Source organism: Haliaeetus leucocephalus, unplaced genomic scaffold (assembly GCF_000737465.1).
Source record: "Haliaeetus leucocephalus isolate CR32 unplaced genomic scaffold, Haliaeetus_leucocephalus-4.0 Scaffold384, whole genome shotgun sequence".
Taxonomy (NCBI): domain Eukaryota; kingdom Metazoa; phylum Chordata; class Aves; order Accipitriformes; family Accipitridae; genus Haliaeetus; species Haliaeetus leucocephalus.
The window spans coordinates 4,042,313-4,061,700 of NW_010972820.1; the positions used below are offsets into that span (position 1 = coordinate 4,042,313).

Consider the following 19,388-nt stretch of genomic DNA (forward strand, 5'->3'; position numbering starts at 1 on the left):
TCATCCTGGAACAATTAACAGAAACAAAAAGGTGATCTTTGGGTGCCTTCTCCTACAAAAGTCTTAAAGGTCACTCCATTCCTATTATCAAATTTGCTTTTTAGCTAAAATAAATATTTTTTTTTCTTATCCAACACCTGTGGACCCCCTGTGATCATCTCCTTTACTGAAGCTAAATTAATGCTTCCCGTCCTTCCTCCACCATATTTTTTTTACCTGATCATTCCATGTGAAGTCAGGAGTGATGTTCAGCCGAACTCGGAGCACCGTGCGGGTAATTGGCTGAATCGTTGCTTCCATTATGATGGAGGGGATTTGATGGACACACTGTTTTACCTTTAACCCAATCTTCACATGATGCAGCATATGACCTGCCAAGAAAACATTAGGTGTAACAAATTTGCATTTCCAGGAAAAATAATACAAGTCCGACTTTCAAATAGGCTTTTAGAGAGAAGTATTACTGCTTGCTTGTTTTGCTCTTGGGTGTGTAAATGTCTGACTCTCTTGACCTGGCATGTCTGAATATTTTGTAATACTTAACTTGAATTAGCAATTATGAGCCTAGAAAAATCAGTATTAACCCCCTTGTTGGCTATGACTAAGGGGTTAAAATAACTATTAAGAATTCACACTGAAAACATGTCAAGTTAGTTCCCTTTCCTGACTTTTTGACCAGGCTCTTACCAAGCCATATAGTTCTTTTTTAAAGCATGAATACTGACTTTTTACTTAATGAAGGGCACACATTCGAACTTCTACAATTCCTGTGTAGTGATTCAAAGCAGACAGAATGCTTTTCATAAAACTGAATAAAGGTAGTTAATAGCTTAAAAATGCATGTAACTAGTAAACATCTCACAGTAGCTCAGAATACACCACCATGTAGCTGAGACAAAGGAGAAAATAAATGTTGCAATGTTTTTTATTTTCTAATCACAGCCATGGTAACTAAGGCAATAAAGTGATTATATTCGTTAAAAAATATTTTTCTACTTGCATTTTACAGCTGAAATCTCTGTTCCCTTGCTCTTCATTTAAATATAAAACAAAGTATGCAGCAGTGATTTCTTTTTCTCCTGAAAAACATTGCAACTTCTAGCTTATTTAAGGAAAGAAGGTTGATTTATTACATTTTCACTGAAACTGCTTATATAATTGTGTGGAGCATATTTTAGATCTTAATTGTAATGGTCATAAGTACTCACTGTTAAAAGCTACCTTATGAATGGCTACTGATATTTTCTGGTATCGTTATATGGATCCTGTGCACACTTTTCCATTAAAAAAAAAAAAGAAAAAAAAAAGAGAAGAAATCCTATTATTTGCATTATGTGCAAAGTGTAGAGGTGATACCAACTTTTTCTTGCTATTGCACAAAATTTAGGAGCATAACATTTTGCAATCGCTGATTTTTTTATATTGATACTGACTTTCCCTCTTTCATTTTTCTTATTTAACAAGCTGGCAGATTTTGCCTCACACAGGTGTTTATACTCTGAAGTAATGAATGGTGATCTTGCTCAAGAAGCAAATACCTAGTGCAAAAGTTTTAAGACATATTTAATCAGTTTAATTTGCAGTTGGTAAAGTAAGTGCACCTCCAGCAAGTGGATTATTAAAAACCAAAACAATTATATTGGTACAACTCGGTGATATATGCAGTATTACAGCATACTTGCACAGTGACTAGCTTTTGCAATTAGAGGTAAAACTTATCGTGTTAAATAAAGGTGGGTGCCAAATATTCAAAGATACGACTCAATAAACTTATGTAGGCAAGTACACTTTTCCACGCCAAAAATCACTTTCTGTATCATGATGTGTGAGGTGAATTTCTGTGTTTGTACAGGACAGCAGTGAGGTTTTGTGCACTTATCTGCTAGGGGAAAATAAGGCTCGTCTCCCAGCTTCTATAAAATATTGTAAAACTCTCTCTCCCCTCCACCCGTCATTTTTTTTAGATAGTTATTCATTCATTATGAGAAACTATCAATGGCATTTAAGAAATACTAAAACCTTCTGAATAAAAGCTGACTATTCAAGAAAATAGGTAAGTTTTAACAAAAGAAGAATGAATTTTGCTTATTCCACAAGATCATCATCTGTATTCTGAAAAAACAGAGGACTGTTTATCTCAGATAATACAGTGATTTCTTGGCTTTCTGGAAACTCCACGGTTACATTGCTATAGCGCATAGATTGGTGTTCACCTATTTGTGGTACGCTGGAATCCAGGATCTGTGCACACAGCACACTCTTCATTCACTGGGAGAGCTGGCATCCACCTGATGCTTTAATCTCTCCCTAGGCCATGGACTGAGTTAGCCAGCTAGCTCCTGTCTTCTTTTATTCTATCTCCAAGGTCACAATAACACTTAAAAAGGAAGAAATGCTAAGAGCGAAACTAGTCCTATGGAGCTGGAGAACAAGGCAGCACCTGGAAGCTCTGCCTTTTCTCATTTAAACATGGCTTTGAATTCAAAGAAAAATAAGGTGGCTGCCAGGCAAGCACTTCCTTCACACCCTTGGTGTCAGAAGGAGAGGCTAGACAGGAGGAAGTATGCCAAGGAACAGTACTTCACAGAGATGCACAGATCAACTTGCTTTGATGTGTATAAGGCTGAAGGACACGAAGTATCATTACATATAGTCAACAATGACCTATTTTCACAGTCAAACCCCGAGTCTCATCTACTTTCAAACTAAGTTAATATAAAACAAAACTAGACATTTTACAGGTACATATTGATACATTTCCATCTTGTCAATACTAGATCCACTACGTTGAAGGAAGGAAAACTGGTTTTGTATTTTAATACAAAATTTCTTGCTTCTCCAAGGGCAGGTATGGCAAAAAAGAAGCATAAAACAACAAAAGAAGAAAAAAGCATTAATACAATTAATGGAAAAGAATATTAAGTATTAAAAAGACTGCACAAATAAACAACAAATTAACAAATCTGAATAAAAAAGTGCTATAACACTTCTGAATAGAAAAGCATGATAATGCTAGCACTTCAAATAAAATGTTGTATTTTTAATGCATTTAAAATTACTATATATTATAAAGCACAGTTAAAACAAGCTTGTAAAATTTTCTTATAGTCCTTTGGCTTAACTTATTAAATAAAAATATAGCCTCTAATTCTGCAAACTTTTACATATTTATTCAACTTTTTCCAACCTAAATTAGGCATGTAACAAAGCTTCCTAAGTTAGGAATGTAGTTCTCTTGTCAAATGAGAGAAATACCAATTCAGAGGCCATAACTATTAAAAAGCAGTGACTATGAATTGTATTTTTACTGTAAAATAAGATTTTTTAAAAAATGGCACTTTGTTTCTCAACAACTTGGCAATAACAGGTGCAAAGAAAGCCCAAATAAGAAAAAATACACTTAGATAGGAAAAAGAAATACCCTATAAGCAATTTTTTTTTTTCAAATTCAACCAGCTGGTGGACAGTTTTTGCACAACAGTTTATACACACATACTAGAAATTGTCATTATGTCTATCAGTAGGCTTGTGGATTTTCTCATTATCTAAGTGTCAAATTCTTTAAAAAATTCCATTAAGGTTTTGCTGCAATGACACCAGTGACAATGAATTCTCCATGTTCAATGAAAATTAATGCAGTGTTTCAGAAGCAGGCCATTTACTGATAGTATACCAGGACATAATAATCTGCTTTTATTCTTTTTCACGTTAACAGTATTTCAATAAATAAAAAACCAAAAGGCCCTATTTTGCCAACTGGCAAAAATAAACAGATGCCTTTTATAGTAGTGTATTATGTAATGTGAGCAAGAAGGGAGGCACAGGTCAACATAAATATGTATATATACACATATATGTAAATACATATAAACATACATCTCCATTGCACATGTGTTCTGGGGTTGGCAGGACATGGGCTAGCCTTACCCTCAAAGCTGTGCCATATTACAAGCCGCAGAGACTGAATAAACCTTCTTTATTGGACAGACCATAATACCATATTAATGTGTCTCCATGGTTTCCAGAACAGAGTGGGTATATTAATGAATAGCTTAGATCTAGTTCTAACTTGCACCTTGATTACTAAAAGTTTAAGCAGATCAGCACTGCTGATTTCTCACCTATTTCATCTTTTCTCATGTCCTTCATCTTGTCTATAGTGAGATTCTTCTCTTCCAACTTTGAGAGGACTGATGGTGGTAACACTGAGAACTGTCTCAAAGGGCTAACCCAGCCCCACAGCCGCTTGTCAATGACTTTGCTGAGATTCAGTAGTCGATATGTCATTGCAGGCCAACGTTTCCTAAGGGCAATCTCAAAAAGAGCTCGAACAATACGAGCTGCATTCTGGAGAGTGAAAAAAAAAGCAAAAATGTTGTAATTCTCTCAAGTATTCTTTGTAAAATGAAAAGGATCCCATAGACTCATCTTTGACAAACCATAACAATAGATTTTTCTTCTCATACTTGTTTCAAACATTCTTGAAAACTGTTTTTTCCATCCCTGTCTAGTGACAGAACTACCTCATGACTGCCTATAGAAATTATGAAAAGAAACATGTGCAATTAATTAAAATTGTGGTGACAAGTCTGCCATAGAATTTTGATCATGGTTATGCTAACATTAGGGAGTTCTAAATTTACTGCGTCTTAATCACTTCTGAAACAAATTCACTTACTGTACTTAATATCTTCCTCCTTCTCTCCCCATATAATATACACCTGCAAACTCAGTTTATATGGAAATTTAAGTTTTAATTTTTCACTTCAGTTGTGCTTCTATAATAGCATCCCATTTCACACTGAATTTCACAACATTCGCACAGAAGTTTAACAGTAGTGACTTTTTTTTAACATGTTACTATCTTCTGAGACTATTGTATAACCAAACTGTATAATTCTGCTCTGGACTTTTAAAATTAATTATTAACATAAGCTTGAATGAAGTCAGTCCAATCCTGAAAATGTAAGTTATGATATTCCTTTTGTAAACTTATTAAGCTGTATTATGAAGTTGTGGTTTTTTTTTGGTTTTTTTTTTTTTTTTTTTTTAATTTTTTGGGGCCTACCAGTACTGTGCCTGGATTAGCAATTCTGTTCTTGATTCATTGAATAGAATGCAATCATTCTCTACTGGCTCTGCAATGCCAACAGGAATAAAAAAATAGAAAATTATTTGGTCGTGATAGGAAGCATATGTTACTAAAAAAACACATTCCTTTTACTTAGAAAGGATGAATTATTTTCTTAATAGTCACTATCCGATTAAAAAAATTCATAATTTGTAGCACTGGTTCCACATGTACAATTTATGAAGATCTGAGAAGACTACCATGTTGCCTCACTAAAAATGCTATAATTGAGACAGACAAATAAAAGCAATTGTCTTGAAAGCAAAGATTAAAAGAATCATACTGAAAATGATCTTGCTGTGCAAGTACCACAATTTTTATGATGTGCATAATGATTTCAGAATTTTCTCATTTATACCCATATGTGCTATGAAATGTAAACACTTGTGAAGAAGGTAACGTTAGTATGAAAATCTTGCTGAAGAACATGTATACTTTTGAATATTTAACTCTCATCTTTAGCACCAACTAAATGCAATTTTACAATCAATTCTTTGCAAAACGGTTTTGTAAGGATAAGACAAAAATGATTTGATGCAACATGTTGCTGACTGCTAGAAAAAAAAAGAAAAAAGAGAGACATAGGATGGTCTAAAAGGTAAAACTTTATAATCTATTTTATACATTCGTTCTTTTGCACATCTGGGATTGTCTACGAGCATTTTGTCACTTTGAGTTTTTGGGATCCAGAATTCTAAACTTTCAAGCAACACCCCTTTCTTTCTAAGATGGGCTCTAGTTGTGTAAGCAAGCAGTTCTGTGTCACAGACTTGCAGTTCTCTTATTATTCTGTGTAGTAACTAAACATGCTGTATAACTATCAACCATTCAGGTGTCAAATCAAGCTAAGAAACAAATACATAGACTGATATGTAAACCTGCATGATTACATCTAGCAATAAAATTGTAATAGCACATTTTTCTTGTATAAACCGAGTTATACAAATAAAATACAAATTATGTTTTGCAGAACGAAATATAGAAGTACACAAAACATAAAAACAGATTGCAACAGTTTTCCAGATTTAGAAGAAAACCCAGTAAGTTAAAATTTCTGTGCAGTCACAGTTAGAACTACTAAATATAACAAGACCACAGGGGTAATATGACCAAAAAGGACATTCATAATTAACAAAAAATGCAATTGTCTCCCAAGGTAGGCTTTACAAATCTTTTCTACTTAAATATTATACCACACATGCGCACACATACAAGGCTCTGATTTTCAAATCAATTTCCATAAAAACGTACAAAAAAGTTGCAGATCAAGGCCCGCTCACATAATTGTAAACATTTGGGAGAATGAAAACAGCAGAAGACAGAAACAGATATGTAAAAAATACTATTTTTACCTGTGCAACATATGCAGAATCTGAAATAAGAGAGAAGCTGTCCATCTCCCCTCTGCTAATATATGTTTGAAGGAGGATATTAATTTTTCCATAATTGTTTTCCACACCTCCTGGAGCAGGAAGTTCACAGAAATCATTCAGTAAGGTATCCAGCTCTTCTATTTCTTCTTCTCTTACCTAAAACACAATTACACATTATGAAGAGGCTGGAGCAATTTGATAAAAATTTTTACACTGAAATCAAATTTTCCTTATAACGTAGTTACATTATTTTTAAATGGAGTCTCTAGCTTTAAGGAAAAAAAAAAAGAAGAAAAAAGCAGCAAACCCACATCTTCCACAATGTAGCTAATAGAACATAATTGAAACTATCTTAATAGTGACACAATTACATTTTATTATTCATCACCATCTATTAAGGTTGCCATTGACATACAAAAATTTGATATGCCACAAAAATTGAATCTTCTGACCCTACCATCCTTCATCTGATGAGATTTCATTTTTTATTTGACCAGAGTAAAACCTCTGTCCATCTGGATTAGGGCAATCTTGAATTAACATTAAATGTACTCATTATAGTTACATAGTTTGCATGTGGCATAATACATTTTTAACTCAAAACTGTGAAGTACTATGATTCATGATATTAAAATTTTCACTGTTAATAAGATTAAGTCTTAATATGAGTAAAGAAATATTAATATCTATGGTTTGAATAATGCATAACATTTCACATTCTAACTGATGACCCTTACATGGCAAAACCAGCATAAATCTACATATTCTTTGATTTACTGATAGTCTGTTAGTGTAAAACTTATTTAAAGAGGGTAAATGTTTGGTCCCTGCAGGGAACCAGCTGGAAGTAATTTTCATTTGGACCTGACTACCTGACATACAAAAGACCCTAAGACAATTGGGTTTAAATCTCCAACTATCCAGCCGCTGGCCTTACAGGAAAGAAAAAGATGAAGGACACAACCATCACAAATGACTCCAGTGTCAGGGGAACATTATGCTCTGCTTACAACAGCATTTTTGATAATTTTTTCTGCTCTCACATAGCACAGCACAGGTCAAATCCAGATCTGCATTTCAGCTACTGGTGACTTACCTATCTCAAAATACAGATTTTTTTAAAGGCATGATGGAGACATGATTCAGATTAACAAAAGTCATAATTTGTATCACGCAGAGGGGTAAATCCTGAGTTATTCTTGTGAAAATCAGTTACTAGTTTTAACATTCAGAGCTGCACAGCAAATGCATCACAAAAAACTGGAAATGATTGTGCACTGATGCCACAGCAAACTCGAAAGCAAACTAGAAAAACTATGCTTTAGTCAAGAAGCATCACTACTAACTTTATTACAAATATAGAAACACACCACATCATATTTTCCATATGCTTTACTTTTAAATATTCAATTACGCTAAATTTAGACCTAGCAAAGCAGTATCACTGTCATAAAAACCCCCTTCTAGCTTGGAAAATGTTGCATGTATCACTGTGAAACCTCACTGCTTATTATCTTCTATAATAGAAGAGATTACAGCAAAATAGAATTTCTCCATTAGATAAAGAGATGGTAATACTCAGACAATGTGTGCAAATATGTAAATATGTAGATGGTGAGGGATTCACACTGCCAGTTCGCAAAGCCAGGTGAATGAGAGCCAATTCTGATCTGAAAGTTGTATAATTGTGGTAAAATGGCAATGAGCCCAAGCTAATAAACCCTGTGGAGTCTGGCTCGCACCTCTGTGAGAAGGAAGCATGGGCAAACAAGCTCATGCCGGCTTGCAATGTATTGTCTTGTGTCCTACCCACACAGGAGGCAAAAACAGGAGGTTGAAATTGAACTGAGTATGATAGTACAGTAATCTTTTAGCCTGCACAACAACGTCTGTTACAACAACTTTCTAGATTTCAAATTTGAAAATAATTTATCAGAATATACCATTCTGCTAATCTAATACTGTTCCCTGCATGAAGTATATCACAGAGTTAACTTCAGTGAGTCTTGCCTCATTTCTGATAAAGCAATTGTTCAGGGAGACATCTAATAATGGTTTAAACTTCAAACAGAAAAACTATATCATCCCTGGGTGCACCATTCCAATGGACGCTTATCTTCACCTGTTAATAATTGAGAAGCTGAAAAGTTCTTAAAAGCATTTAAAAGGAATTCTCAAAGATCCATAGCTAGTTATTAAATGTGCATTATAGTTCAAGCTGAACTACATATAAATTTGAGTGAGAGCATATACAGCTCTTGGCAATTATGCCTACTTAGAAAACATTTTGTAATGGTGCTTAATATTTAACAAAACTTGGGTCTATAGACACTTACTGTTTATGGAGTGAGTACTACAAAAGTGTCTAGTTCTAAGACATATTCTTTGTTTGAAAGGATACAACTTTACCTTTATCTGTTCGAATTCTTCAGCTTTTGATACTATTGCAAGAATATCGCCTTCTGTTTTATGAGCATCAAACAATTCATTGAAAGTCTATTAAAAAAAAAATGAATTGATTTAACACTGAAAATAAAAATATAGCACAAAAGAAAGAAACATTAACCAAGATTTTAAAAGGCATATCAGGTTAAAATGTAAGTTAGTTATTGGAAGACCAGAGTGATGCAATTTAAAAAGGAACAATTTCCAGAATGACTTCTCAGCACTTCCAGAAAAACAGTCCCTCGAAACTTAGGCACCCCAAAAATCGAGAGACATGCAATCTATGGCCATTTTGAAAAAAGTCTAGGACATATTTGTGAATAAATATGTGAGACTAATTATACATACTGACAGTAAACAGTTAAAAATCATTAATGCTGAGTCTTCAGCTTTTATTCAAGAAAAAGACTTATTTCCTACAAAAGAAAGGTTTTAAGATGAACTTGTACATCAAATCAAGCTTCCAATACTACAAAGTTTTGTACAAATGCATTTTCCTTACATGTTTACAACACAATGTGATTACAGTGCCAAAAGTTGTCTAAGGCTGGCAACCTGATAGGATTTTCATGCAGAAAAACTTTTCTGCTGTCGGACTCTATACTTGAATGTGCTATCATGTACCAGTGGTTGCACACACTGTTGATATCAAAATGTTTCTTTTAATTGACCTAAAAGAAGGCAAAGACTATAGAAATTTCAAAACTCACTTCACACGAGGTCTAATTTTTCAGTACTGCTTTATACTTAGCTTCTTTCTTTTTCCTCTCTCCCCATTTCGGTAAATATGATTTGAAAATATATTGAACAAATCAGCTATATATTCTGTAATATCTTACAACTATTTTAGGTATAGGTTCAAAAAGAAGGAAAAAACCCCCAGAAATAGAACATCATATTTTACCTCTATAGTATTGTATTTAATATAGTAGTGGCTGGCAGTTCTGCCTAAATCTGTTGAAGAAAAAAAGCCAGTTCGTTCTTCAAAGCGAATCATGCGGGCTTTGTCCAGTTTTCTGCCGACTTCAATTACCAATTGTTCTCTGTGCTTTTCTAGACCTGGATCCATCTAGACATGAAACACACACATTTATTTGTATAAAAGAAAAAAAAAGTGTTAAATAAATAATTTTATTGAGATAACCCAGTTACACAGAGCCAGAAATCAAATAAAAGGAAGGTACAGTTATTAAGTCAAGATTTTCCTGAGATCTCACTAATAACAGCTCCATTGACATTATTGACCCAAAACTGTGTGTATAAGACAAAATAATCAGAATAATATTTCTTTTGCAATGCTTTGAGACTATCAATACAATGTAGAATTATGAAATCATAGCATGATTATGAAATAAATTTACATTGAAGTTTTTGAAAGAAGTTTTAATGATAACATATTCTTCATGAAATTATCATTACTGTATCACTTCACAAAAACATGCCATCTCATGGTATCTTCTATTTATGAAAATGGCTGAAGATATACCTGGGTATCTGACATGAGGATGGCTTTAATTGTATCCCAAATAGAGTAAGCTTCAAATTGGATGGCTGAAATGTTTACTAGCAAAAAAATTCTAACATCCCTAAAAGCTTTAGGTATGTCAGCTGGGATATTCTAATTATTCAGTTATAGACGTACTGTATAAACATTCACATTAAAAGCACACAAGGAGCTTGCTGTGTCCAACACCACTTCTGTTCATATCAAAATTCAGGAACTTGGACATTTTGTCCAAGTAATAATGTACGTTATGTCATTAGTACATACAAGGCTAGGCAAAACGCCCATCTGAGTGGGACTGCTGTATAATTGTGTTTGCACATCATGCACCTGGGATACCCAGACTGACAGGGATAGGTGAAAAGGGATTCATAGTCATGTTAACCCTCTGGTATATCTGAGATATACCTGAGATATGGCTCTAATTACGCAAGCAATGATTAGTCACCAAATTTGAAAAGACTGGAACTCTGTTCCTAGTCCATAGGCAGCATTCTTATTTCAGGGCTTGCGTAGTTCAGATTTCCTACGGAGTAAGTCATACCAGCACTCTTGGTAAATCTGCACCAGAGATACATGACCAAGACTGCAAAAAGAAGCAGGCTTTAAGAATTGCTATGCCTTGGTTTACTCTGGTTTTCCCTGGGCCAGGATTCAGTTTCATCTTTGTGCCAAAGTGCTTCATCTCATGTTCAGTGAAGCTGCAGACGAACACAGCCATCTCCAAAAAGCAGCTGCAAGACTAGTTCCTAATATTCCCTGTCTTTGCCCGTTACTCTGAAGCTGTTTCTCCTTAGTTATGGCTTGCCTTAGTTTCAAGTCAAAAGCTAAGATGGCAAAGGTCTAGAGTGTTTTTCTCAATAGTAAGTCATGCATTGAGGTCAGATTTCAGAGCAGAGGTGGTCAAAAAAAAAGTGATCAGGATGCCAGATGTTTAACATTTCTTAAAACTAAAGAGGGGGAAAAAAATTAAAAAAATATCAAAACATTTCCCTACTCTTTTGGCAGTCCAAACTACCTGCCAATCTTTTGCCTTACATACGAAAAAGCTAAACCTGTAACAGCAGACTAACATTTTTAACAAATATGAATGTTTTAAATTTAAAGGAAAGGTCACCAACTTGAAAAGGCTGTGAAACAATATTCCAGTCTAGAGAATCCATGGTTAGCACCCTTCTTGTTGAACTTGCATAATTAGAAATCCCACAGAGTAAAAGATCAAGCCTAGAACAGCTTTAAGCCATAGTCTTAAAAACAAGCCTTGGCATGTCAACAGCAAGAAACTGAGCAGGTTTGGAGCATACATATGGAAATTTAAGAATGCATGATAAAATACATTATTATTCATATTGTTTTCTCTAGCTAACTGAGAGGAGTGTTGGGGACAAGTTCCTCCAACTTTTACAGATGTTCTAAACATAAACATACAGCTTATGGGGATAAAAAGCTTTGCTTAACTGTGGGAACACCAAAGTGGAACCAAAAAGAGGAGAAAACAAAGGGGTTACCTTAAAAAAAACCAGCCACCTTTCCTTTGGAACCCTAAAAGGATGAGAAAACGCCTGTAATTCATACTACAGGCTTCACTAATATGACATTCACATTCGCTCCACTTTTTCCTTCCACTCTTTGTTTCTTCTTGCAGCTCACCATAAATTTTGACATTTTTCCCAAATCAGTAAAAGGCATTATTGGCACTTCTGGCAAACAACTTGAAAAGTCACAAATCAAAGCAGTGGGCCTGGAGTAGCCTACTCCTGGGCGTAGCCCAGAAATGGGCTAGGTGGGGAACAGCAGTAGCCTGGAGACAACACGTGGGGTGCAGAATATGTTGGTGCATGGCAGGTGCATGCTTGCCCTGGTCTCCCTGTGCAGGACAACACCCCCCTTTTCTGTGAATAAGCTGGAACTTTTGCACCCTAAAGTAATTACTGGATGTGGTGACCACCTGTGGAAAGCAGAGGGAAAACAAGTTTGCATCTTCTCAGCCACACCAAACAGCTGGGAAGTGTGACCCACGATGGTTATGCAGATATATGGATTCTGAATGGGTAACATTGACTGTCGGCCAAAACAGAGATAGAAATTGGCATGCTGCAACATTACTAAGAAACAATAAGATACCAATTATGAAAATTAGATACCTATAACCAGAACAGAAGGCATAGAATGGCCTAAGTGAGCAAATCTGTGGTTATGCCCGCATCTGGCATTATACCATCCGTATACCGTCTATAACACATTACCTTTGAAGTTTAAAACTGGTTTATCTAGAAAATAAGGGGATTGGCATTGGTTTTACTCCTACATGAATAGATAACACTTCAAATTGATATAATTTGTCACTGCCTTAACACAAAAACAGGAATGTCTATTATTAGCACATCAAATCAGAGGGGTAGAAAGGAGGTTAGTGGCATGAAAAGACAAGCGCTGGCAATCTCCACTTTCTCAGCAGCTGAATAAAAACACAAAAGCAAGGGGAGGGGGAGCAACTCTTGTTCATTATTTTTAAATTTATAAAAAATATTTCTGTTAGTGTTTTATTACTTTTTTCACCAGTTATTACCACCACAGTTGCATTTTTTTAAATCTAAAATTTGTTAATAACTCTCGTCAAAAATACCTGATGAAAAAAAAAGGATTTTATAGGAATGGGACAACAATATTCTTCTCACTCGCAAAGCAATTTTTGCTTTTCATTCATCTATTACTTTGTGATTTGTGTTATATAGTCTTATATCAACATATGGTAATGTACTGTAAGGCTTTTTATAGAAAACAGATTTGAGATGACCAGAGGTCTAAAGGTGTCTGCAGAAGCTTGCTGAAACAATAGCCTACCTACTTCCATTGCAGCTTCCACTATCAGGCACAAAAGCTGCTCCAAAAATATCTCCTGACATATATCTCTACATGTTACAATGACCAAAACAACTGCTGCTCACAATATCATGACAAATTACGAAGTCACAAAAGAGATTCAGGACATGTGAAATAAACTGCAGTTACCATACACTTGTGAAAGTTTCACTTGCATTAGGCTCAATTACCTGTGACCAAGTACGTTAACTTTAAATGCTTATGAACAGCTATACAGAAAAATGTAACAATATTTAGATAATCTGTAAACTAATGAACTTCCTAAAAATTACACATAATGAAAAAAACCCACTTATGTAACTGTGCTCTGATTTATATCACTGCATGCAATATTTCTAAATAAAAAAAATTTCAAAATAAATGAATAAAAAAACCTTATAATTACTAAATCACAAGAAAGAAAAAAAACCAATTAAAAAAGTTATTTTATAATTTATAAGATGTCATGAGATGAAACATTCTAAAACAAAACCTGATGGGGCAGGGGGGAAAGCAAGCAACTCAAGAATGCTTTATTTTATCATTTATATCTAGCCTACAAAACTGAAACACTGACAATAGGCTAAGTTACAGTAACTGCCTGATAAGAATGAATGTTGTGCTTTGGACCATAACTTGGCCAGTTAAAATGTATTTTTATGTCAACAGAAGGGGCCTCTTAATTTAGTGTTAAAAATACTCCACTACAGAAAATATCTTCCTTTTTCTAAGCACTTTAAAAGAATTGCTGATGTCAGGTTAAGTAGAAATAGCAAATATTTATCCTCACATCAGGGAAGGATTAGAAACCCAGAATAGGTTACAGATTTTTTTAAAATGCATTTTATACCTGATAAGCTTTGTGACTGATGCCATATACTAATGGATTTGCTCTCATCCGTACATAAAGATAAGTGTAACTTATCCACTTTACTGCTTCTTCCACATTAGTTACTGTTCCAAGAGCAATCTGGAAATAGGAAAAGAGGCAAAATTAAATGTATATGTTACAGCTGAACATAAGTATTTGGCTGAAAACATATGGAATTCAGAGCATTAGCACTAGATTAAAGAAAGTGGCAGTATGTTTCCAACTTAAATTATTTTAAAATAATCATAGGACAATAACTTGTACCATTTATACATCTTCATCTTATGAACATCTAATAACATGGTATGTTCTGTGACACAGTATTATAGATACAGTGACCCACATGATCCTTCCTATACCACTTATGATTTTTACAGTTAAAAGATTATACTGACCAAGCTTGTTATAAAAAAAAAAAAAGACAAAAAATAATTTTTTAGCGAATATGCTCAGGGTAATTTAAAGAAGAGTACCTTTAAAAAAGAATTATTCCACATTTAAAAGATTAATTTTTCATATCAATATAAAAGCACTTTCTGGTTCAAGTCCTAAACCAAATGATACCAACAATCCTTAGGATTTTCCTCATCATGCCCTCATATTTGGCAATCTGCTTATATACAGTTTTTACAAAGTTTTCTCCTTTTATATATAGCAAGTCAAACATACAGGTACCTGTTACATTTTTGTTACAGCAAAACATAACAAAATTGAGCAGGTAATATGCACATATATATACATTTATTAATTTATTTTTCAAAGCTAAATCAGGTATACCTAAACAGTTTTTTTTTACTTAGTGACTTTTTTTGCTAATTCAATAGTTTTATCACCAAATTATTTAACACACAGACACATTTTCACTTGATAACTTCAGCTCTCTTTTGTATTGGTTACATTCATGAGAAGCATTTTACCGCTTAATTCCAGTTAACCTGATTTTACCAGGAGGATTTGGTATTTCCTGCATGTCACATGAACAAACGTTATTTGGTTGTTACTCATTGTTTAAAACAAGAAAAAGACCCTCTTACCGAATTTTTGTGATCCATTACTACATTTTTAAAGCTATTTTTCTTTTATTGGTGTTTGGATTTCATATAAATGTTCCACATGACTTGGCAAAAATTAATAAATCCTTCTACAACTGTGATTTCATATGCACGTTCAGACCCAAGCATCTAGACCTTAATGATAATATAATATTCTTTTTGAAATAACATAAATATCTATTCAAAACTAATAATGCAAGACAAATCTGTTTTGAGTTAAAATAACTTAAACCCAGCAAAACCTTGTTCATATCAATGACTAATAGCATGGAGTAACCCCAAGCTTTGTCTCACACATTTTTCAAGTGATATTTTGTTCTTCAATAGCATATGGAAGTCAGGGGAAGCCCCATTGTGTTGTTTTTCAAAGTATATAGCTACGTAATGCACTGAAGTAGCTACAAAAGCATTCAGTTCTTCATAGACTACTAGAGGGAGAACATCTAATAGAGCCCACAGGTCAGTATTGCTCAATTTGCTACCCAGGTTAATTTCAGCATTTGGTTTCTTTCCACGATTCAAATATCTTTCAGTACACAACTTGAAATAGCATAACAACATAGTCCAATAGTAACATTTTCCCGCAAACAACCACTTTCACAATCATGAAAACGTAAAATTCTCATTACTGAGGACAGTGAAGTCTGACAATTAAAAGAAAAAAAAACCACCCACATTTTTTTGCCTCATTTGTTCAAATACTGATTGTATTACTTACAAATTAATTATTTTCATAATTTAAAAGTAAAACTGAGGCGGAAAAAGTGATTATGAAATACAGTTGGGTTTCAGATATGGTACTGAAAACTAATACTGCACTTTCCTTCCTCCCCAACTTTAATGAATAGTCACTGAATAATATGCAGAGACAAAAAAAAAAAAAAAAAGGCAACTTCTAAATATTTGCTGCCATCTAGTGTTCACATAAAGTTCTTATGGATAGTTTGAAAATTTATACCTTTGCTAAAACAGTATAAATGACAGAAGTTACCTTATTAATACAAACACTTAAGAGTAATTATGAAATAAATTATTTACAAAGTTAGGAGAGGACCTCTGTTAAGACCTAGCATATGTAGTATTCATAAAATCAATAAATAGACAAGGCGATACTTTATTAAAATAAAAGAAAAAGGAAAAAAGTTCTAAATTTTTCCAGCATTTCCTCAACCATGTATTAATGGTTCCAACCATGGAATAATCAATGAGTAGAAATATTTACTATGTTGACATTATATTGTCTGATTGCACCAGTTGTCACAAAACACTTTGTTTTTAAACTGTTCAAATACAAATTATTATGTTGCACTCACAAAATGAAAACTTGAATACTATATTAATCCAACTCACTTTATCACTTTAAATGAAAAAAGTCATCAGCATCACAAATTTTCAACTAATTGTTCAACAGCTGGTGTCAGTGAGTGACATGCTTAGTAGTCTGCATTTTCATTAAATAATTTTTTTTACAAATGCTATCCCACAGACTTTATCAAGTTGAACTGTATTTCAGAGGAGGTGTTTTTGAGTTTCAGAAAAGTGTAAACAGATATAAGTAGCATGGCTTTTTGGAGGTACTTTCTGAAAAATGAAGTTTTTCTCTGTGATATTTCTAAACAGATTAGAAAAGGGCATAAAAATATTACGATAATATCTATGGTATGTATGTAATATAACAGTAAATTTTACATAAGAATGTTTAATTGCTATTGTATTTGTATAATTGAGTCAGATTACATGGATGAAAAATTTCTATATATGAATCAAATATTTGTTCTTAAGGAAGAGAGCAAGGAATCTTTCTAAAAACCCAATAAGCAATTTTCTGTTTGCTTTGGAAACCACAGTATTTTGCAGTAACATTTCAGCATCTCAAGTGATTATGGTCTTATTCCTGTATGGCTTTTGAAACAATTCCTTAATGCTACTAGAATTGTCCCAAGTGGGACAGAATCTCCTCCAGTCACGTGTGACTGAAGGACTATTTATAAGTACAACTGAACTACATCAGAGTTGTCATTATCTGTTAACTCCAAATAACTTGTCTACCATCTGGACACAAGCAGAAGAAGGTGAGGGGAGAACGGATGAGGTTGCTGGTCTCATGCAGGTCAGGTCAGGTCAGGCCCCAGGGCCCGGGACACCCAGGGAGAAAACTTCAGTTCCCCTCAGCCTGTGCTTTGCCCCATGCCCAGATTAGCTAGCTGTTCAGTCACCCAGCTCCCGAGTGATTTTTTCAGAAGGGCTTTGAAGGAATTGTGTGTCTCTTCTGAGAACCACAGGAGTTGCCCACTCTTTCAAGGCAAAAAACAGATTAAGAGGTTTGTCCAAACTAAACAAGTCACCACCTTTTACATTCCCCGGCTTCACAACAGAATCATAAGAAAACGCAAGGAAAGGCACACCCCCTGGGGAGGGTATACCTTATGCCTGGCACTGCAAATACTCTTGGTTTCTAAGCTCTCTGGGGAAAGGAGCTGTCCCAGCAACAAGCTGGGGTCCAGCTGTGGATGTCAGGGCGGGCTCTATCAGGTGGAAACAATTAGGGAAGGAATGGTGACCTGCATTGTATGAGCTATTGATGATAGTTCCCAGATAAGTTAAAGTTTATGGTCTAATTAAACCACATCCCCTGCATCTTATCTTTCTTCCTGTATTTCCAGAAAATACAGTCATAGCTATTTTCTGTCTGCCAGCTGGTTAACTGACCCAGGACTCGCTCCTCTCGACTAAGCACCCTAACCAGCTGTTTATTTTATTCCTTTTTACATTCCATTATGCCCTGTGGCACAACTTCAGGAGAAAAGGAAAAGGGCATCTCCGTGCCTATGTTGACCACCATTAATCCTTTACTCTTCTTCCACTCATTTTTAGAAGAAAAAAACCTCCCAAACGAAACCAAAACTCAAAACAAGTCTGCAGGAGAGAATGCTCAGTGGATTGCGGTGCTGAAATACATGTTCAAAGTCTTAATTTAATACATGTTTAAAGTTAACTCAATGAAATGGGGTCTATTTCAGCTTTTCCCACTCTGTATCTTTCCTAAGAACAAATGTACTGGGACATCAAGGCCAGCATGCTGTCTCCGAGATCAGATAACAGCAAATGCTGAAGGGCCAGAAGGAGGCAATGAGAAGCACCATACAAATTTCTCCCAAATTCTTAAACTACTGCATCTCAAGGTCATTAGTTAAAGGTATTGCCTTTGCATTCGATATCTTTCAATGGATTTGTATTCCACTTTTGTACAGTTTTTGAACTACTCTACCTTTTAGAAGCAACTACCTGCAGCAAAGAGTTCCATAGTCTAACCACCCAGCTGGCACCCTTTTGTGTTTTCTGAACCTGCCACTGACTCACCTCAGCCAGTATTTCCTGGTTCTTGTCCCAGGAGAGATGCCATCTTTTGCCATATCACTCATTACTTCATAAAACTTTGTCATATAATCTCCCAGTTGTCTTTACCTGCACACTTCAGGCAAGAACAAACTAATGTGTTCCTTTCACAGAAGCTGATCTATTCCTTTACCCATCCTCTCTGAAAATTTTCTGCTTCTAGAAAATTAATTTTTAAATGGGAATTAGAAATACCCTTGGTTTTTTGCATCATTGCCCAGATTTTCTCTCCTGCACCACATAAGCCTAGGTACAAAATTCAAGGCTCTGGATTCCACTCAGTGATTGTGTGGCTAGGATTACATATTGTATTGCCTCAAACATCTGAATCATTGCCTTATTCTTACCACCTAGCTATTTTTGCCAAGAGAACTGGTCCAGGTAAAAGCAACTTCATATTCTTGTGGAAACATGGAGTCTTCCCATATTTCCAACTGCTGCCTTCATTTTACTAGTTCTTTGAGCTACTGATCTGTCTATAATAAATTATGAATTTAAACAAGTCAGCAGTGCTTCTGGCCTTTAATTGGTTTCTCTTTACAACTACAGCATAAGCACTTGGATTTCCTGAATGACTTGTAATAAAAGCAGACTCTGCTCCTAAAATATGTCATGTTATTATATATCAGCACAGATTTTCTGGTGCTAACAACAGGCTCTGTTATGGCAAAGGTGACAGTGGTCACCAGCATACTGTCTAGATTTCTGTAACAAATCAGTCAATAAACACATTTTGTCTCCATATAATGCTACT

At 34.7% G+C, this 19,388-nt stretch overlaps 1 protein-coding gene across 5 annotated transcripts in view; it reads right to left on the minus strand.

The window, feature by feature from the left end:
- Positions 1-19,388, minus strand: part of ASCC3 (activating signal cointegrator 1 complex subunit 3) — a 260,015-nt gene that overhangs the window by 80,144 nt on the left and 160,483 nt on the right. For all 5 annotated transcript variants that reach the window (XR_774729.1, XM_010573373.1, XM_010573372.1 and 2 more), the window contains 6 exons: positions 14,166-14,285; positions 9,854-10,018; positions 8,914-9,000; positions 6,484-6,660; positions 4,122-4,347; positions 217-371 (listed from right to left, as the gene is read on the minus strand). Coding sequence is in view for 4 of the 5 variants with exons in the window: in XM_010573373.1 (XP_010571675.1) it covers positions 217-371; positions 4,122-4,347; positions 6,484-6,660; positions 8,914-9,000; positions 9,854-10,018; positions 14,166-14,285 (930 nt within the window). In the remaining variant the exon portion in view is untranslated. The remainder of the gene's footprint in view (positions 1-216; positions 372-4,121; positions 4,348-6,483; positions 6,661-8,913; positions 9,001-9,853; positions 10,019-14,165; positions 14,286-19,388) is intronic.